Raw genomic sequence first — 22147 nt, forward strand, 5'->3', positions numbered from 1 at the left:
GCCATGTGGGAAGTTTGAAAGAAGCTTAAAAGCTCTCTGAGGAATAATGTACCTTTTTTTTTTATTTTCTCTCACATGTTTTCTTGCATGCTTTAAGCGTACCACAGAAATTTGGCAGAAGTAGTTTTCTTGTTCTGTGAAACACTGAGATTAAAAGTGGGAAGGCTGTTTATGACTGGATTGTTGCAATGGAAGGATACAGGCTCTTCAGGAGGGACAGATGGGAAAGGAGGAAAGAGTTGTCGCCCTCTATGTCAGTGACCAGCTGGAGTGCATGGAGCTTCACCTGGGGCTGGGTGAGGAGCTGATGAGAGCTTATAGGTCAGGATTAAAGGGAGGGCAGGGCCAGGTGACACTATAGTGGGGGTCTACTACAGGCCACCCAACCAGGAAGACTGAGCAGATGAGACCCTTTATAGGTGAATGGGAGCAGCCTCACATTCACAAGCTCTAGTCGTCACGGGGGACTTGAATCACCTTGGAGGGACAACACAGCAGAGCATAAGCAATACCGGAGGTTCCTGCAATGTGTTGATGATAGCTTTCCTTCTCTAAGTGACAGAGGAGCCAACGAGGAGAAGTGCTGTGTCAACCTTGTTCTCACCAGCAAGGTGGGGCTCGTGGGGAATGTGAAGCTCAAGGGCAGCCTTGGCTGCAGAGACCATGAAATGGTGGAGTTCAAGACCCTTAGCACAGCAAGGAGGGCACACAGCAAGTTTGCTACCCTGGACTTCAGGAGAGCAGACTTCAGCCTTTTCAGGAATCTGAAGGAGACCCTGGACAAGTTCAAACACAGAAAGGAAGCCTGCAGAGAGTGGAAGCAAGGACAGGTAGCCTAGGAGGAATACAGAGAAATTGTCTGAGCAGTCAGGGATCAGGTAATGAAAGCTAAAGCCCTGATGGAATTAAATCTGGCCAGGGACATCAAGGGCAACAAGAAAAACCTTCTATAGGTTTGTTGGTGATAAAGATTAGGGGAAATGTGGGCCCTCTCTTGAAGAAAACTGGAGCCCTGGTTACCCAGGATAAAGAGAAGGCTGAGGTACTGAATGATTCTTTCACCTTGGTCTTCACCGACGAGTGTCCCAGCCACCGCCCAAGTTGTGGAAGGCAAAGGCAGGCACTGAGAGAATTAAGAACCTTCCACTGCATGAGATCAGGTCCCTAAGGAACCTGAAAGCTCACAAGTCCATGGAATCTGATGAGATGTATCAGCGGATCTTGAGGGAACTGGTGGATGAAGTGGCTAAACCACTATCTATCCTATCTGAGAAGTCGTGGCAGTCCAGTGAAGTTTCCATTGACTGGAAAAGAGGAAACAACCCCATTTTTAAAAAGCGAAAAAAGGAAGACCCAGAGAACTACAGGCCAGTCAGTCTCATCTCTGTGCCCAGCAAGGTCATGGAGCAGATCCTCCTGGAAACTGTGCTGAGGCACATGGAAAATAAGGAGGTGATTGGTGACAGCCAGCAAGGCTTCACTGAGGGCAAATCGAACTTGACAAGTTTGGTGGCCTTCTACAACAGGTTTATGGCACTGGTGGGTAAGGGAAGAGCAGCTGACGTCATATACCTGCACTTGTGCAAAGCATTTGGCACTGTCCTGCGTGACAGTGATGACCTCTAAACTGAAGAAACATGCACTTGACAGATGTGGCACTTGATGGATAAAGAATTGGCTGGATGCTTGCACTCAAAGGCATGGGGGACACCTTGTAGCAGCCTTCCAGTACCTAAAGGGGGCCTACAGGAAAGCTGGAGAGGAACTTTTTACAAGGGTATGTAGTGATAGGACAAGGGGGAATGGCCTTAAGCTGAAAGAGGGTAGATTTAGATTAGGTATAAGGAAGAAATTCTTCACTGTGGGGGTGGTGAGATGCTGGCACAGGTTGCCCAGAGAAGCTGTGGCTGCCCCATCCCTGGAAGTGTCCAAGGCCCGGCTGGATGGGGCTCTGAGCAACCTGGTCTGGTGGAAGGTGTCCCTGTCCATGGCAGGGGGTTGGAACTAGATGATCTTTAAAGGTCCCTTCCAACCCAAACCATTCTGTGATTCTATAATTTGTGTTATGGCCAGATGAGCATTCCTGTTGCTTTTAGAAGTATCCACAAAACACTTAAAAAAGGTAGCGTATGACAATTATATGTGGCTACAGGAATCTGTGCTTTTCAGGAGTAGGGAAGACTTGGGCTCAAACCTTACTCTGCCATTCTTCCCTCCTCTTCAGAGAACACCAGCTGTAGGCTGCTTATTTTAAGGGAGTCTTTCTTCTTTGGATTGTTCAGTTTTGTCTGAATGGAAAGTCTCTCTAGCAACTAATGTTTTCTTCAGGGAAAAGCTCCCTAGTCCAGAGTGAATTTGCTGTTTGGACAAAAGGGAGGGGAGCGATTACTCCAAGAGTATTAAGTCTCCACCTCAGATGTGGACACGGACGTGTACCTGAGCCATTCACTCACTCTCATGCACACTCTCTTACCCTTCCCCACGTGAGTCCTGCACAGTGCATCACTATGTACTGTTCTAATCTGAAGCTAAAAATGACCTTTAAATCACATTACCCAAAAGACTTACGGACAATGTTCCTACGAGTATAAATACCTAGTCACTAGACTGACTGAAGAATTAACTTGGTGTAATTAGCATGGAGCAGTGGAGTAACCTTGGTGTTACACTGTCTTATGGCAAGAAAAGGTATCCCTTTCTCAGTCTTCATTTTTAAGTAATGTAAAGAAAAATACGTGGTGTGCAGAACATAAAAATATTATGAAATAATGTTAAAAGTAGTTGTTGCAGTAGTTCTGTTCATCTGTGTAGCCTCATCACATGGATTTTGAGCTTTGGCTTAGTATCCTTTTAGCACAAAACCTACCCATAGACCAAACTGTAGATTTGTAGCTACGAAACACTGCTAAATAAGTGCTTCTCACTCAATATTCCTCATGTTCTTTCCCAGAATTTAAGGCCAAAAGGGATCTTTACATTCATCTAGCCTGATGTCATTTGTCATATGGATCATAAAGCAACAACCAGTGTTTCCTGACTCTTCATGTGGTCAAATGCAAATTGTTATATGTGTGTATATGTATGTATATTTTTAGAAGTTCATCTAATCCTGGTTTGCAGGTGATACAGAATGTGAGAGACCAGCAATTTAGGCTACATGTTAATGATCATCTTAATTTCTTGTTCAGTTTGAACTTTCTTCCCAGTATTACTTTCAATTTCTCCTCTTTGCGTTGAAACTTAGGCCCACTAGTTCTAGAAAAAGATTTTTTTTTGTTAATAAATAACAAAATAACACATAAAATTAAAAAAAATTCCTCCCTTGTTGGAAAAGCATGCCAGCCCTTCCTTGTGTTCCTGAAATGAGGTGCAGAACTCTTAGTGGCTGTCTGCCCAAGGTGAAGTCTTATTCACCTGGTTAATATTTCTGCACAATAGTAAGTGCAATTGTCTACCTTTAATAAATGCATTGTAAACAATTAATTCCCTTTCTTTTTTAGAACTTGGTAAATGCTTCTTTTTTCCCTTTTATTTTTTTCAGTAGGTGTTTGGTTTTTTTTTTTTTTAAATGTTCTACCAATACCAGCACATGATGATTGTGCGTACAGTGCACATTTTGTTTTGGGATGGCTGTGGCCTAGTGCCAGCATGAAAATACATTTAAAGTTTTCAGAAATAAATGATATGGTGATGATATACTTGGCTCTGCAGTCCTGTCATGCTTTTTTGGCCTTTCCAAATCCATTGACTGACTTACAAAAATTTTTCATAAGACTTGCAATTGCATCTGCAGCATTAGCGTAGTCAGAAGTCTGCATGTTGACAAAATCCACCTAGTAGCTGTTAAGAGAAGAATACAAGATAATCTTTTTGCCTGCCTAACTCTCAAATAAAACGTGACATTCCTTGTCTCCTGCAATAGCAGCAATAACATTTTCTTAAAAGTAAATTTGTTGTAACTTTTAAAAAATGTTTGCTCTTCAATTTAAAAAAATTAAGATGTTAACCAAAAATATCTTTAAGTGGTTTTAATTATATGCATCTTATATTGAAAAATTACCTTAGCCACCAAGTGAACACATGTTCTCTGTCAAAGGAGATGGTAGATAAATGTTGCCCCACATGGAAGCAATGAAAGTCAGATTCCTCCTTAGGAATTGTGAAGGATTTTATTTGGTTTTGGGTGTCAGGAGGAATAAGTACAAGCATTCTTATAGGCATAAGTGTTGCCTGAATTCTCCTAAAAGAAAATTAAAAGCCAGACATGTTAATTCTTTATATCAAGATTTTGCTGTGACCTGTGCAGGTTTGTTGAATGCAGCAGAGTAAAATTTTTATGGTTTGGAAATTAGGCAAAAAATAACAGTTTTGATTGTCACAGGGTATTTTGATCTTTATAACATCAGACAAAATGATGTGCAGCTCTAAAGCAGCAGCACATCAGTGGTCACTGAATATACCTTTCTGTGTGGCACGGTTCTTGATGTACAAAAGCTGGAAGTACAGCACATATGGCGGAACTCTAAATGTTAGGTGATGCTTGGCAGCTTCAGAAAGGAAGTCATTCCTTTATTAACCATCTATCTCTCAGGCTGAGGCAAAAAAAACCCACCAAACAAAGTGTTTCTCATTTATATAGGCAGCTGATAGTAAAACCACTGTTGGGTTGGGCTCTCAGTTGATCCCTATGAGAGTGGATCTGGGCCAAAACTCCTCAAAGTGGATGTGCTCCTGCTCTTTGTCATGGGGACAGCAAATGGCAGTAGGATTCCTGGGTTACCAGGTGAAAGAAAAAGTCATCCAGACACCCGAAAGGACAGCAGTGATGTGCAGCAGGGATGCACAAGGAGTGTGCATACACAGGGAAAATACAGGTGTAATGCTTAGGGGAGCTAACTGGTCTCTTCTCACTGATCTTAGCAGCAATCGGGGCACGCGATTCATCTTGACATGCAGCTTACATAGCCTTATATAAAGATTGAAATATAATTTATATGTTTTTATATATATATATAGTCTGTATATAGTTTATATGTAGCACATATGTTGCACAGTGCTTTGCTTTCCTTTGTCTACAGGAAATTACAAAAGTTATATGGCAGTTTTCATGGGATTCCCTGTCTAACAGTCATATATGGTAGCATATTACAATCTCCTTTTAATTTATAATTATTTGAAGTTGTAAAATGAGTGTTAAGGTATAGATCTGTATAGTTAAGGAACCCAAGCAGCCTCAGTAGCGTCCTGAAGTGCCAACATCTAACAGTTTGTTTCCTCCCCACTCATTTGGTGTTGCTGAGAGCGTGCATGCTGGACAGAAATCTAAGCTACTACAGTTACCTGTTCAGTTGTTGCAATTGCAACTTAAACCAAAGTAACTTCCCTAACAATTGTTACAAACTGACATGTTTTAGTTCTGAATTGGGAAAGGAGTAAGAGCCCACACATGGTTTTTTACTGTAGCTGAACTAATGACTAAAAATTTACACACTTGGTCCTCCCTTCTCGCTGGCTAGGCAGCTTCTTCAGTATTCCAGGTGAAGATTGTCAGAGTACAGAAGTGAAGTAGAAAACTGAATAGAAAGCAAATGTTTCTTCTTATGACTTACTTAATTCAGTAGAGTTTGGTTGGTGGTTTTTTGGGGTTTTTTTGTTGGTTTTTTTTTTGGTCAAATGCCTTATGCTTATAACTTTCCATTGACACACATCCATGAAAGGAAGACTAAAGATGCCTCTCAGCATATTGGTTTTATAAGGGTGAATATGCGACAAGAAGGATATCTCATGACCTTATTCCAAGCTTAGCTCTTAGGTACCTAATTTCAGCTCCTGTTTTCTCTGAGAGAAATTATGTAATACAGTTAATTTTGAAAGTTCTTTGGGGTGACTTACACTCCCACATTTTTACTTTATCCTATACAATACTTTATAACCTTAATGGAAAGACTATGAAGATATTTTCTTTCAGCATGAGATCAATTACAAGTGGCACAGAAAATGATCAACAATGTATTTGTCACCTTTTAGGAGTTGTTTTGTAACTTTTCATAGTATATAACTGAGTACCTGATCCTGCTGTGGTGTTTTGCTTGTGTGCTGGTGCATTTCTAGTACTATAACCAGTTTAAAATTTTCTGACACAAGTGGCACATCTTGTGTCTGCTCTCAAGAGAAGCCACCGGTACCCTGTGCTTCAAATTCACTTGCAGCTCTTTGGCTTACTCTTTCTCCACCCAAGAAATCTCTGAAGTGAGGAAATCTTGAATGGACAGGGTGTTTTATCCTCTGGCTAATTTACAGTGGTGTATCACAGCCTCGAGACAGCATCTGTGTTCCCAGAAGGTGTAGCATAAGAAGTACACTTTGGCTGTGCTGGCTTTGAGGAAGTAGGCTCTAGTGCCACATCAGGGGAAGGGGAAGGCCTCGGACACTGCTCGTGGCAGGGGTGAACTGTGTCATTCCTTAGACAGAAAAGAGTAGAAAAGACAGAAAATATCTTCATAGCCTTTCTGTCAAGGCTATAAATGTGAGGCAAGGGAAGCAAATCGAATAGCCTTTGGCAATGGTCCCAAACAGGTTGAGGAGGAGAATTAACCACATTAATGATTAATGACGGCAGAGCTCATTCAGCTTGAAAAGTACTTTCTGTAAGTGCTAAGTGCTGACATTAAAAATGTATGCATTTTCATTTTAATCCACACTTGGCATCTGCAAATGGAGGGGAAAGGGAAGAGCCAACAGTATCATTACAGCAACACTAATACCTCACTACAGCTGAAATCACAGCTTGCCAAGGCACACAGCCTAGGATCTGGTTCTTGCAGGGCTCAGCCTGCTGTGTTTGCTGCTGGTGGTTCTCTTGAACTGCTCCACCACCCACCCTGCCGAGCTCAAAGTGAAGGCTTGGAAAGCTTCTGCAAGCCAAATATCTACTAAGTGAACGGTTGTCTTCATTAAATCCCTACTGATGAAAAAGGGACATAGACTATAATCTATCATGTGGATTTTTTACGCGTGTAAAACTTTTAAAGATATCAATTATCCAGTCTCCATTTTTCTTTCAGAAAAAATAGACCTGCTATCTCTGTTGAGTAGGAGACACAGGAAAGGGGACTGTGGCAAAATGATTTGTTGTGCTGTCAAGGTGGTGGCATGTTGCCACCAGAAAAGCTGTGTACCAGAGCAGCAGAAATTGTGTGGGCAGGAAGAGAAGGTTTTGCTGCAATCAAGCTGCAAGAGGTAAAATCTAGACTAGAACGTTAATATAGGCAGTAGGGTCTCTGAAAGGAGCTGAACAGACATATCAAGAGGCAGAGCAGAAAGAGAAGAGGTGAGGTGAGTAGTGTCAAAGTCTCAACCTACAAGGTCCAGCTACAAGCCAGATGCAAAAGGTTAGGCTGGAAGTGTGCTTGTTGATGGGCCTGTTCGATGGCATGGCTGGAGGGAAGCAGCAGCCTTGTGCTCAGACCTGCAGTTAGGCGTGCTGGACTTGGCAGGGTCAGTGCAGCCCTTTGCCTCCCCAGGCTGGTGCTGAGTCGGCGGCTGTGTACCTTTTGCAAGTTCTGTCTGGAAATGGTAAGTGAAGTCCTTGTTTTGCCAGCTTGCTGCAGCATGTAATCCTTCTTGCCTCCCACCCAACCGTACGCTGGGCTTGTTTCGTATCTTCATTTCATGCTACCGTCAGTCTAGCCTCGCTCTTTATTCGCATACCCGGTAACAGAGAGGTACCTGCTTTCTGTAATTGTCTCCGGTTTGCCACTGCCAGCTGGGCTCACAAGCAGAGTGAGAACACCACAGGGTGACCCATCTGCTGGAAAGCAGACCCTCGTTTGTTCTCTGTGTAGTGTCAGGCTGGTAGAAGTTGCACGGTATCTGCAGAGAGGAGGATATCGTGCGCTCTGCATCACTACCCTTGCCTCCCCAGCCAGACACCGATGTAGTAGCTCTCACCTTGATGTGGAGGTGTGGAGGTTGAGAGAGGTGGTTGCTCTTCAAGGTTAACAAGGTTTGGTCTCAATTTGCCCTTAGTCTAAAATAACCACCTTTCTTCTCTGTTGTGTTGATGGTCGTGCTGTGTGCTACTGTTTTAGATGCTATGTTTTCAGTTATAATTTGGGTAAAATGCTGTGGTTGCTAGGGGAGGAAAGTATTAGTGTTACAAATATTTATTGTTTGGTCGCTATGGAAACTGTGGTTCTTCCGTGAGTCCTAATTCTCACATTTTTCCTTCCTATGGAAAAGATACATCTTTAACCATGAAGTTCAGATAGTTATTTTCTAGAAATAGAAGGCAAGATACACCACTCCCTTTTGCTGACTGGTGTGCTTGACAGATGTCTGTCTATGGGTAGTTACTGCTTACTAAGCTGTGTTGTGGTTTCCAGTCACATAAAGATTTTTGGAGTGTCATTAATCTAATTTTATCTTGGTGGTGTTTTATTATTTTTTTTCCCCATCCTAGCTCCCTGTTTGATTTGTGCTTCTCCCCATTATTGCTGTTTTTCAGTTTGCTGCGTGTTTTAATTTGAGGAAGAGTTACTTGATGGTGAAATGAACTTGCTGGTTTCTATTTACAGGTATAACCATGGGAAAAGCTGTAAGCATGGTCGATGGATGTAAAAAGGTCATGAAAAAACAGTAGTATCAGTTTTTTCAAGGAAGTTTGAGTTATTCAGATTTTCAGAGGAAAGCTGTTAAAATACTGAGTGATTTATTCTTGATGGGATGGTTAACTCAGTCTTTGGCTCTCTTACAGTGCCTAAAACAGTATGTGGAACTTTTGATCAAAGAAGGTCTAGAAACAGCAATCAGCTGCCCTGATGCTGCCTGCCCAAAGCGAGGTCATCTGCAAGAAAATGAGGTACACTTTTACTGCAAATAGGGGTGGGTTTTTTTAGTTCCCAGGATGTTTAGATGTGTCTTGCTCTATATGTTACAGCTGCCATAGTTGCCAGCATACGTTTTTAATAATTTTCCAAAGGTCGAATATTTTGTCTCAGTTTGTTGAAAATGCTTTTGATTATTGCTGTTCTAATCGGAAATTTGTCTTTTTCTTTTCCTTCCTTCAACAGATTGAGTGCATGGTTGCATCAGAAATCATGCAAAGGTATAAGAAGCTGCAGTTTGAAAGAGGTAACACATGTTAACACTACGCACTGCAAGGCTGTGGGAATGGTATCGCTCCTGAGCGACCCCATAAATCAGAATCGGGCTCTGCACATGTTCATGCAGTAGCATTGTGCATTAATTGTTCAGTTGTCAAAAAAACAACAACCCAAAAAGCATTGTTTCTGTTCTTGCCTGAGTGATTTGCAGAACTGCAATGTTCTGGGAATAAACTAAGGAAAGAAAATTACTATGTATTATATTGCTCCATAACTAAGGGAGGGAGCTACTTCTGTTTAGAGCTTTGCTGTTTGAGTTGACTACCAGTACTTTAGGGGCTGGGGAGGTAGACTGACCCCTTTTATGGAGCCACCATTATCTTCTGTGATGGCCTCTGGTGCAGAATTACCAGGCAGTTCTGTGTGTAATGATAGCATGAACCTTGTTAATTTTTATGAGGATATAAGCTGACCGGGTGCCTATGGGGGTGTGGAACTGTGTGGCCATAGAGAATTTAGAGTAGTGTTTTACTGAGGGCAGGACCTGTCCAAGAAACCACTGAAGTCATTGGCAGGTTTTGGCTTCAATGGGCTTTGAAACATGAAATAACTTACCAGCAAACAGCCTCCCAGAAAGGGATGAAACTGTGTAACAGTCTTATGCTATTGTTAATTATGTGGTTACATTAGGGCAGAGGCCACCGTGAAGTAAGAGTCCTACTGGGCAAGGCACTGTAAAAACACTTTCTGACGGGTTACACCTGCATAGTATGTGCTCTATTTATCTTCAAGTACAAGTGAAGAAAAATACACCGCCTCATTCTCAGAACAAGTTTACTTCAGTGAATGAAAATGGGCAGTTAATTCAAACTCAGGAAACTCACTTTAGCTTGGTGCCCGCTTGCAAAGCAGGCCAGATTTATGTCTGAATGGGCAGCATAAATTAAAAGGCTTCTTTTAAAAATGCGTGTCTTCAGATGCCCTGCCAGTCAACCTCAGCTTGAATACACTGTTATGGAAGGCCAGTCTTGTAACTGCCTTTGAATTTTGTTCTTTTATGTCCCTTTGTAGAAGTGCTTTTGGATCCGTGTCGGACTTGGTGTCCATCCTCTACTTGCCAGGCAGTTTGCCAGCTCCAGGAATCAAGCCCACAGGACCCCCAGCTGGTCCAGTGCAAAGCCTGCGACATTGAGTTCTGCTCTGCTTGCAAATCTAATTGGCATCCAGGTCAAGGCTGTCAAGAGAACATGCCAATCTCTTTTCTTCCAGGAGAAACAAGGTAAAGTATTGCAAAAGATCAAATATTTAGAAACAAAACAATCTTTGAACAAACCAGAGTATGAATAGTAAAGTAGCATTCTCCTGATACTCTGTTTTAAAGCTGCTTCCTTCACTTAGTCATTCCTGTTCTTGTAATGCTGTATTCCAAAACTGGATAGCTCTTGGCAGTATTGCTCATTGCCACTATTGCTGGTAAAGCACAAAGGAGCTGCTGGAGCCTCTGTCACCGGCCCTTTTGCCCCAGCGGGAAAAACACGATATACAGGCAGCTCATGAGCTTCCCTTCAGGAAGATCTTGTTGTTGCTGCTGCTATTCTGGATGGCGTGAGGGCTGGTAACATCATGCCAGACAGTGATTTTTAGGATACTCTCTTGATCATCCTAACTGCTGCACATTTGGCCAATGATCTTAAGTTCTGTTTCAAGCTGTTTCCAGTGGCATACTGCAGCCAGTGAATAAGAAAGGCCATTGTGCATATGTTCCACTTAATGTTTGGGCTTTTTCAAAGATTGCATAGCAGTTTGAGGTATCATTAAAGACCTGGCCAGCCTTGGACTTAGCTATTCATACGTTGTCTTCTTTCAAGCTTTGCTGTAACAGATGACTAGCTAGGATGCTGTCATGATGAGTTCCTGATTAAATATAGTAACTTTTGCACATGCTTTTTGTGTGTGCTTGACCAGAACTGAGCTTACTAAACTTCACAAGGTAAAAATTTTATCTGTTTTCCCTCATGTTTTGGATGCTTTTAGTTCTTGCTTCATTTTTTTACTCTGTTGAGGTTTGTTTTTTCATTGTTTTGGAGAATAATATGCCAGTAGCAGTTTGTGCTACCATGCATTTGGAGTTTCATATACAGTTTATGGATTCAAAGCATTTTTCTGTAATACAGTTGCCCCTAGTGTGACTAATGTGTGTGTGTCCTTTTATCCTGCCGTTGGGCAAATCAGTCAGTCAGTCAAGGGTCAGTCCTGTTTTCCAGCAAACTGTTGATTCCCCATCGGTTGTTCTTGTGTCTCCCACTGGCAGTGGCTGCAGGAAGTGTCATTTGTTAAGGTACATTTAAGTTAGTGTGCATAAAACCTCCATGTGGTAGAGAGCTACTCAAGGGAAATAAATGTTCTTCCAGTGTTTCCACATTCCTCTGTGTTGTGCTCGCTATACAAGGGGATGTCCTGTGGTTTTGCACAGTCATGCAAGACAAAAAAAGGCAGTGCTGACCCTAACTCATGAACAGTGGTCTTGCTAGGACAGTGTTGGAGATGAAGAGATCAACTCCGAGAGAATGGCGTGCCCCCAAAACCTCACAGTTCCTGATTTGGAGGGAAATTTCTAGGGAGGATCGTCAAGGAGGGCAGAGACAAGCAATCTTTCCCTGGCATCCCGGTCCAAAGGAATGTGGTCTGGGCTTGTTGTGCCATCAAGGGATTGCTTCCTCTTCTTTTCTGAGAAAGGAGGGAGGAGAAAGGCAAATGACTTAGATGTACAAAGCGTTTAGGTGTTAACTAGCTGCTATTCCTCTGATATATTCCAGGAGAAAGCTGTGTATCTGTTAGTGTCTCTAGTTAACAAAAACAGTTGGTAAAATATGTGGTAAAGAAAATGTCCTGACTCTCACGTAGGCACTCAACATTAAACAGTCATTAAACACTTTTTCTAGAGATATGTTTGAAAAATAGAGAATAGCCAAAATATCTGAATAATAAAACCCAGCTGAATACCTAGTTCTCTAGTAATTTATCTTTTTTTTTTTTTTTTTTAATGAAACAGTAGGCTTACCTTCTCAGCATGGTTCTTACATGTTCTTCTCTAAACTGACATGGCCATGTACTTACTAATTCCTCACTCTCCCCCACAGTTCAGTTTTTAAAATGGAAGAAGATGATGCTCCAATCAAACGCTGTCCAAAGTGTAAAGTTTACATTGAACGAGATGAAGGCTGTGCCCAAATGATGTGTAAGAACTGCAAACATGCCTTTTGCTGGTACTGTCTGGAATCTCTTGATGTGAGTACATACCATGGAGTCTGGTTCTCAGAAACTTAGAATTTCATTGCTTTGCCATCCAGCAGGCTCAGTAATCAATTAAATAGTATCTCACTAGCTTCTGCCCAACTTGGTGGTCCACAACCCGCCAGACCTGATCCTGGTAATTTGATAGGATTTGTGCTCTCTTTCACTTGTCTGACCTGTGCAATCTTAGCATTTTGCTGATGTGAGTCAGTAAGTAATCATTAAAAAGTAAAATTTCATGAAAATACTCTGTTTGCAATCTTACTTAGTGGCAAGTAAGATTGGGAAGGGACGTTGCTTCGCTTTGTGTTTTTTTTTCCCCACTAATACTTCATTTAATACTGACTTTTCAAGTTCTCCTTCTTGAAGGAGTTACAGGATGAGTACAGCAATGTTCTTAGTCTTGAGACTTCCTTAGTGGAAGTTTAACAAACTAGATTTGGTGCGTCATCATGTAGAAGATTAGCAGTCAGATTTTACCGTTCATTGTGTTCTGTGGGACAAGAAATACATCTGACATACGAAAAAGAATACAATGTTCTCCTAGCACCAGGAGTTTGCCAGTCTATAAGCTGCTGCTGTCATATGTTTGTCTTTTTAAAATCAGCCTGTTATCATGCCCAAGGATCAGAGTATATAGAATATACAACATCTGTTTCCATTTCATCTGCTTTATTTTATAACGTTGTTAACAATAGCAAAGGAAATGTTTGAAGTTCCTGAAAGCTACTCTGACTATTCAAATCCTGGGGTTGTCCTATTTGAATGCTTTAATAACAGTCCTTAACTCACAGGCTTTTCATGTGCTCAGTTAAAAAGCAGCGTTCCCTTGGTATTAGGCCTGCTGTCTTCACTGGTTTGCAAAAGGATGGCAGGACAGGTAGGGACATAATTTCTCAAAGATCTGTGTTGCCCTTTTACTTTCAACTAGTAAAAGGAACCAACTGTGGGAAGTCTGCAGTACAAGTATTCGTTTTCCTTTGTTCTTTCTGTACGTGTAAAATGTATGCAATAGTCCTTTTCTCGGATCCTCTTGCTGAACTCCATGCTAGCATTTAAATATGCAGCTTGAGAGCCTTTGGGAGAAGAATTCATTACAGATACATAACACTTGCTAAACAGCCCTGTTTGTGAAGATGTTTAGCTGTAAACAAAGCACTTTGGAAAGGTTAGACCTGGCCATATCCACTTTACTAAGTTTTTATCTTCCTGTACAGTTCCTGGTTATAAATTCTCAGGAAATAGTGGTTTATTACTTGAAGAACAGTTTACACTTCTGTTTATTGCCTACCTTTTATTTTAATATTTTTTAGGATGATTTTCTCCTTATACATTACGACAAAGGACCTTGTCGAAACAAGCTGGGACACTCCAGGGCATCTGTTATCTGGCACAGAACACAGGTAAAGCTCAGATATTTAAAGGCTCTCTACAGGTCTACTGCTGTCATAGTGCCTTCCTTTGCCTTACTCATTTTAACACCTTAGGGTAAAATTCTGTGCTAAATGGTAGCTGATCTTCATAGCAGATTTTGTTAAAGATGGCAGTAGCTCAGAGAGGAACAGTTTGCTCTCCCAGAGAGGACACTCCTGGGCAGAAAGCCACTGAGAATTAGAAGGGGTACATTTGCAGAGCCAGTTAAGTGCCAGTCCAAGTGCGTTCTCAGTAAACGTAGAGGGTGGTCTAGGTTGCCACCATCCATATTACTAACAGGAGAGCTCATCCTGCAAGGGATCTTTAGCTTCAGATCCAGAACTGGAAAGGAATTAGCCCGAGTATGCTCAATATCTTGTTATGGACTCCAGTTGACTCATTCATGGACAGAAGGTAACCCCACGAGCTCATCGGTAGTTTCAAACACAGATTCAAACTGACAGTTACAAAGAGCGTGGGGATGGCTCTTGTAGCCTAGACCTGGTCTTGCTGGACCCACCATGAATGCTGCTAATGAAAGTGCTCTCTGCACTACTTTAATGCATGTAATATAAATGCTAATGTGTGACTTGGTCCAATCTACTGCCTTTACAGTCACTTCAGAGATACAGGGACATCTGGGTTTCTGAGTCATCTTTTCCTAAATTAACTGTGTGCCAGTAAAAAGCTACCTTAGCTTGAGATGAAGCTCTTGAAATATACATTTCTTTCCATTCGAGCATAAACCCCAAGTCTAGAGAATAAACCCCAATTCTGGTCAAACAGCTAAACTGAAATAAAATGAGAAGGATTGGACCGCGCTCCCTCCACACACACCCCTGGGTGCCTGAGCTATGGACTGAATTTTGTGTGGCTTAGCCAATGGTATCTTAGGAAGTGTGTGGATTGATAAGTTGTCTTGATGTACCTGTAATATGAGGTGATTAATCTGATATTTGGAATCTGTTCTTAGCTACAGCAGTTAGTGCAGATATGTTTGATAGACAATACATTTGATGTTCTGGTCGTTGTTGAGAAAGCAAATGGTAATTCTCTGCCAATCAGGATATGATTCTGCTAAACCTGCTTAAGCCAAATCAACATTGCAGTCATTTCCTTATGTGAAGTTTCTTTGAGTATTTAGCCAAGACAAATTGAGGTGAGCCTTTGGTTTGTGGTTTGTGGGTTTAAAAGAAAATATTTGTTTTGGCCAGAGGGAGTGGCTTGATGCTGAGTAGGACAGCAACTTCTTCAGAGGCAACAGAACCAAGTAGAAGATGAGTAATACTCAGCAGGCAGTTTTGTTTTAAAAAAAAAGCAAAAAACACAAGAAAAAACCCAAAATAAACAAAAAAACCCAACCCACAACAAACAAAATGAACCTTAATTATCTCTTTGATAGCACATTGAGGCAGAAAGGAAGGTGAAAGTTAGATATCTCATAAAAATCAGCAGTAGTCAATCCAGTCCACTGAATTGCTAACTTCCTTCCAGCTTGGCTCTGACCAGCACACATCTAGCCTGGGCTGCAAGGAGGTAGGCAGGGGCGTGCTGCCTCCGAAGATCAGTATGGCAGCAGCTGCATTTTTAGTAGTCACGATTTTTAAAGGAGGTGAGGATTTGGCTTTGGTTTGTGTCTGTACGAAGTAAATACAAAGATTAGCACATGACATTTGCATCAGATTGTCAGCACCTCAAAGAAAAAAAAAAAAACAGAATAAGTAGCGAAACGTGCACACCTCTGAAGCTGAAAAAGAAATTGCTCTTGGCAAGAAATAAAATTGTTGGGGCGTGGAAGTTTGAGCTCCTGGTCCCTGGACAGCTAAAAGCCGGGACTGAAAGACTCGGTCAGGGCGGGAGGCAGCCCGAGGGCGGCGAGCGCTGTCCCGCAGCGCCACCTCCTGCAGCCAGCCTCGCCGCCCAGCCCCGGCCCCGGTGCTGGAGCTGCGGAAATACGTACGTAGTAATCAGAACGAGAAATTGGCCGTGGCCGACAAAAGCACTAGTAAATCATCGCTTCTATACCATGGCTAATTAAATATTTGCCAGCTAATTGAAGTGGCGTATCTAGCCCCGGCTAGAAGAATTCTTAATGAGTACTGCACTCTTAATTTCATTTTGCCTTCTGTTGTGGGGTTTTGCTAGCAGATTAGCATTCCGCTCCTGCCTTCATTATTCAATATTATTCACAGACTCTCTCATGTGAATTAATCTAAATTATTTTCTCAAATAATTTGCGGGCATGTTGTTGCAGCATTACACTTACAGTTGCCTGTGGCAAATGGGAAACTTCCTCAGGCGATGAACCTCAACTTGAGTGTTTTTTTAATAGTTTTCCAAATTTAAACTCTGTAGAAACTAATAGAGTTTGGCACGCTGACAGGATGGGTAGGCCTGTGGTCCTCTGCCCATGCTGGGAAGAGGGTGATCAATAAATGTCAATTTAAAAAAAGCTTTTAGAGCTAGGTCATGTACCCTGAAGCAGCAGGATGAGCTCAGGTCTGACTGCAAAAAGCCATTACATATTCAGAGTCCTCCTGTAGTCCATAGTGTTTGTAAGCTGTGGCTGAGATCCCCAAGCTTGTGTTGCTGCTGGTGGGAAGTTTGTGGGAGTCTTACCTGGCTGTCCATGAACAACATGAAAACTTTGACTGATTAATTTTGGAGCTTTCTCCAGAAAAAAGGGAGCACCTGGAAGTGAAAGTCTCTAACTCTCTTCTAGTCTTGATCCTGATATTTACGTCTGATCAAGAAAAAAGTGTCTAGTCAGTTGCTTCATTAGTTGTTTGAGATATAGCAGAACTCAAAAAGGCAAATAACAGTGTGCATCACTTTGTGTGATGGACCTGAGTTGTGTGGCACGATGTTGACTGGAGCCATGAAACATGAACATTCACTCTCTGATTTCACTCATGTTTGCTGATCGCAGGAGCTGACTGTAGCGTACTCTTGGGGGGAAGTCCTCACTGTGGTAAGGTCAATGGCACTTGCTGAGATCCTATCGAAGGACACTGGTGGTGCACTGATGTCAGCAGAATGCAGACAATTGCTATCCCTAATGCAATGGTATTCTTTTCTCTTGCAGGTGGTAGGAATTTTTGCAGGATTTGGTCTTCTACTTTTGGTGGCCTCCCCTTTCCTTCTGCTTGCTACACCATTTGTTCTGTGCTGCAAGTGCAAATGTAATAAAGGAGATGATGACCCTCTGCCTACCTAGACTGAAAGAAGATTGGACTCATCACAACATGTGTTTTGATTTTATTGTTGCTGTTGCTGTTTCCCTCTTGCACTTACATTGGTGTAGCCTTACTTGCCCCATTCTGCTTTTCATTGACACACAATCTTGGTTCCAGAAACTGTTGTTACTACTGTGGCATAGATAATTGATGATAGACAAGGAGGGTAATGGAAGGCAAGTTTGGTGCTAAAGGGAGACCATGGACCTGAGTAGCTATCAGAGATGAAGAGATGATACTGCTAAAAAAAATGCAAAAGGTTTCTGCTGCCCTGCTGGTGGACTGGGAACTGTACAGAATGACATCAGCAAAACAAGCTGAAAATGCATACAAACCTAAACGTCTGCATATCTGTTCGCTTACATATTTGATGTCTTCTTATTCCTGTATGTATTTGTTGCCTATCATTTAAACCAGATAGTCAACTTACTGTGACTTTGCCATGTTTATTACACATCTGTTTTTGTTAAAGCCATCGCAATGTCATTTTCAGTACCTATTTTTCCAAGTATAAGAAAATCAATAAGGTGCATATAGGCCATCCTATGCCTTTCTTGAAATCTGGGGAGGGTTAGAGGGACAAAGTTGGTCCTGTTGCCTTCCAGGAACTTTTTGAAGTCTTAATATAAATTTGTTTGATTGAAAGCTACATTTTAAAAATGAATTGATGAAGCTGTAAGGTTGACACAAACCTTGGTGTCACAAACCTGCTATCTAATCAAGGTTCTTTTAAAAATGCATTGATGGTATTGATTACCGCTGGACCACTAGTATTTTTCTGAATTGTTATTTTTTGCTGTTGTTTAGGGTTCTGCTACACTTATAGGGCTATGTAACTTCTAATCCAGGTATCTTAATCTTTTTATATATATATAGAGAGAGATATATAATCGTATTTAAACCAAATGTGTAAATAGCTGTGCTATTGAAAGATTTTGGAAGGTCAAAATAGCTTGCTTCTGCCTTTAGGGCAATTACTAAAAAATACAGGACTAACTTTACTATTTAGCAGACTCTTGGGTTATCAGTGAATCTTTCCTTTTAAGTATAAAAATACATCAGGGTTATCCCTGTAGTTAAGAATAAAAATGCCTGGGATATTTGTGGAAGTTGTACTTTACATTTAAACTACTTAGCCCATTTTCAGAGTTAATATCATAGGTTGTATGGTGTATGCTGTTAATAACAATACTGTGACGAAACAAGTTTTTATTTGAAAAATAATCACTTGATTTGATGATTTTGTGGAATTCACAGTGCTGTGTTTCCAGGATAGTAAAGCGTGCTAGTCAACATACTATTAATCATTGTAATTTCTCTTTAGAGATATTTTTTTGAAAAACATTTTACTCTGATTGTAAAGCCTACAAGAATTTGACTAATAACTTCTTGCTATGAAATATAAAGCACCTGAAACAATGTGTATGTCTGTGTGTAGTACTGAAGGAAAACATTATTTTGAATGGCTTGCGGACTAAGTTCAACTGTGTTTTTTTCATCATCATTTATTTCTGTGCATTATCAATGTACTGAAATGGATGAATATGTTGAAGCCAGGATAGCTTTGCACTACAAATGTATTAAGACCCTTCAATGCAACTGCTTCTGGCTGCTGTCACAGGCTGGGAATATGTTTTCATAGCTCAGGCATAAGGAAGTGACTCCTCCTTTATACGTTTGTTTTATACTGTCTGTTAAATAAAAAGACTGTAGGGTACAATTTTGAAAAGGGCCACTGTATTTTTATAAAACAACTCTTGAATTGCTTCTCTTTCTCCTTCTTCCAAGTTTATTGGTATCCAGATTCAAACTGTATCTGACCACAGATTTCAGCTTCAGGAGCTGGAGGTTGTCTGCAATTTGCTTATCTGGCTTGATTTTAATGAGTTCAGCCATTAAATGTGAAGATAAAGGATAGCTGGTTTCCAGCAAGTCTGAACCCTTCATGGTGTCTTCACATTGTTTGTGGCAATGCGCTGTTCAGATCCTTTGTTATCAGAGTCTTTTCAGTATTGTAAGCTATCTGTGTTATTAAAAAATGCGTAATTGTTCAAAAATACCTGCGGAAGGAAATCAGGGTAGTGCCTTGGACGGCTGTTTTCCAGCCCCCAGGGTGTGTGTGAGGCACTGAGTTCAGCAGGCAGGGATCTGGTTATCTCACCCGGCTCTGGCAGCAGCTCAGTCCGTCTCCCCCCATGTACCCCAAGCCGAGCACCTGGGTTGTGCCGAGTCATTGCTTCGGTGTGCAGAAGTCCTGGAAACCCTTCTGCAAGGGACAGCTTCCTGCAGGTAAGCTTGAACAGTGGCCTTTCATACTTGGCCCTGTAATTCTATTTAACTGGAGAAAAAAAAAAAACCTGGACCACAGGACGTAAAAGTATTTCATGAGCTGTTACTTTTCTAACTAGCAGCACTGAGGGATTTTGCTGTGTGCGGCAGTGGCTCTGATGACCGGTTCGGCTGCTGGGACGACAGTAAACAGCAGAGGTGCAGTGGCCTGTTAACAGTACCAGTGTCCTCCTGGTATGAGGTTTATGTTCTCTGTGCCTTTCTCAGAGACAGCCTTTTTGCGGCAGTATAGCGAAACTTGAGTTTTCCACGGTACTGTGTGGCCAGTTAATAATCAATGTCAACATTGATGCATTTCCAGATTTAAAAGAAAAAAAGTCTTTTACAAATACAGACATCTTTACATTATAGTTTCTAATTGATGCTCACTGGTAACGTTATGTATCAGAAAACTGTGTACTTCTGTCAGTATATCTCTCTGATCTCGACATATTTGAATTTCTACTGGAGATTTTTATGACGTTACCTCTTGTTTCACATCCTGGCTGTTGGGATAGACTATATGCCTATGTATGTTTACCAAATACCTAATTTGTTCAGGTTTGCTAAATGTCGTTCCATCTGTATTCTTCTCGGGGATTTTTTTGTTTTTCTTTTTTTTGATTTTTTTTTTTAATGCTGATTTGATTCCAAAGTAGCAACTTCTGGTGGTGGTGTATTGAGTTTGGGGCATTTTAATGTTACAGCTTACATTGATAGTGTGACATTCAATACCCTGAAACTGAACTGTAAGTACCTTATTTTAAACTCTGACTTTTAAATCCCCTGCCATGGAGAAGTGAATGTTTGTCTCTGCTGCTTTCCAGATGAAATTCTGTTACAACAGCTTTGGCTTTTTAGAATTTCACCAGAAAAATAAGGTTCACCACATGATTTCTCTTGAGTTTATTATGGTTATGCTATTATTTAGGGAGTTTGGATTGTTTTAAAAGCTATTTTTAGTGGCGTTTGTAACAATACATAATTTGCATGTTCTGTTGGGATGAAGTGGTGTCATGTCTAGCGAGCGAGTGTCAAGTCCAGACTCCGGAGGCTTTGCATCTCCCTAGACTTGACATTCATTGCTTGGGCTGAAGTCAGCCCTGAGAGGTCAGAGCACACAGCCCATACCACCTTCAATGGTGGTAGCAATGTGGTTTCCCCACGTGACATTGGGCAAGTCACTTATCTCCTTTTATCTCAATTTAACCATCTTTTAAATGGATGGACCAATGTTTACCTACCTCACATGAGGATTGTGAGGGCAAATTCATTGGTTTTGAGGCTCTTCAAGATCCTGTGATGAAAGACTGTATATAAATGCTTACTGTAGTTTTATGTTAATATTTCAGTTTTATTCATGTTGGCATTCATCTGAAACCTCCTACTACTGACTTTAGCATGCCAAGAATTTGGGATGCTTTCCCCCACATACCAAGCAGCATGATCTTTCCTCAAATACTCTGGCTTATGAATTAGGCAAAATCCCAAATAAGAGCTAACTGGATCAACTCTCGGCTTGCAGTTCATCTCCTGACATGCAGGAAACACAATCAAAATTAGTGAAAAGATCTCCTGTTTGTGGAGCTGATATTCATAGATCAGAAAAAGATGAAGTGCTTTTGTTATGAGCAGGAAAACGAAAATGAAGTTTTGTGCATTTCATCTGTAGGCCTTTTACTGTATAGGAATAAATATATTTGATACAGGCTGTTTTCATCCCAGTGAGGTGCAGCATGCATAAAGCTTTGTGCAGGTTTGCTTTTTTAAAACCAAAGTTGGTACATTTCATGTGCATAATCTAAAATCCTAAGGAAGACGGGTAGAATATGGTTGTTGATGACAGTGATATTAAAGGCATCAAAAAAGCCTGCATCAGTGCTTAATTGCTAATGCACTTATACTAAGTAAGGCATGCTGTTTGTGTTTAGAGCCCTGTGGTCTTCATTATTGCTTTGAGTTGTGTATCTCTCTTATAAGAATTCCAGGAACATTAGGTACAGGTACATGGTACATAACTGAACCTTTCTTGATCATTTTACCATGGATGTATTTTAAACTTGTATAGGGATAAGCATGAAGGAGTCATGCATATCTATAAATAATGTATTTGACCAGTGTAAAAATAGTTCTGTTGATGTATTTGAAATGTAAGTACATTTTGTGCCACTAACACTGTGATGTATAAAAGAGCTGTTGAATGCCTTTTAATGTTGTGTTTTGTACTTTGAATCATATTGAAGAGTTTAATTTGTAATTTCAATAGATATTTTAAATGAATGCGTCTCCTGTGATTCTTCATAGTGACTTCCCAGTGCTATACATTCACTAAAGGAAAGTGCTTTTGTTATGGTAGGACTCCCTATGCTTACCCACCTCTTGATCCTGAGCAAGCACAGCCTGTAGCCTGGAGACCTCCTGCCTCGTTTCTGGGTGTAACTGAGGTTTCTGGCTCATTGTCTCCCAGTTTAGCCGTAGGAGTGAATCTGGGTATCTCTAGAGATAATTTGACCCACAGCTGGGTCTTTGGTCCAGCTCCTGTTGCAGTCCGCTGATGGACGCCCTAGCCGGGTGAATGTGCTGCTCCAAGGATCACTCTGAGATGCGTGTATGTTCTTGCACCACACATTTAGGTCTGGTGGAGATAAATGCGAGTAGCTTGTATTCCCCTGGGTTTGTGTTGTGTAGGTGAAACTTTCAAAGGCAAAGTGCAATCACCTGAACAACAGAGCATACTGAACTCCCTCTGACAGTGGAGTTGGCTCTCATACC

The 22147-nt window shown here is 41.2% G+C and overlaps 1 protein-coding gene across 4 annotated transcripts in view; it reads left to right on the plus strand.

Moving 5' to 3' along the window:
• Positions 1 to 21655, plus strand: part of RNF144A (ring finger protein 144A) — a 67740-nt gene extending 46085 nt beyond the window's left edge. For all 4 annotated transcript variants that reach the window (XM_080388701.1, XM_080388703.1, XM_080388704.1 and 1 more), the window contains 6 exons: positions 8756 to 8860; positions 9072 to 9132; positions 10176 to 10383; positions 12245 to 12392; positions 13712 to 13801; positions 16897 to 21655. In XM_080388701.1, coding sequence (XP_080244827.1) covers positions 8756 to 8860; positions 9072 to 9132; positions 10176 to 10383; positions 12245 to 12392; positions 13712 to 13801; positions 16897 to 17028 — 744 coding nt within the window. In that variant the 3' untranslated portion in view covers positions 17029 to 21655. The remainder of the gene's footprint in view (positions 1 to 8755; positions 8861 to 9071; positions 9133 to 10175; positions 10384 to 12244; positions 12393 to 13711; positions 13802 to 16896) is intronic.
• Positions 21656 to 22147: the final 492 nt, after the last annotated feature.

Source organism: Falco punctatus (assembly GCF_963210335.1).
Source record: "Falco punctatus genome assembly, chromosome: 5".
Classification (NCBI taxonomy): Eukaryota; Metazoa; Chordata; class Aves; order Falconiformes; family Falconidae; genus Falco; species Falco punctatus.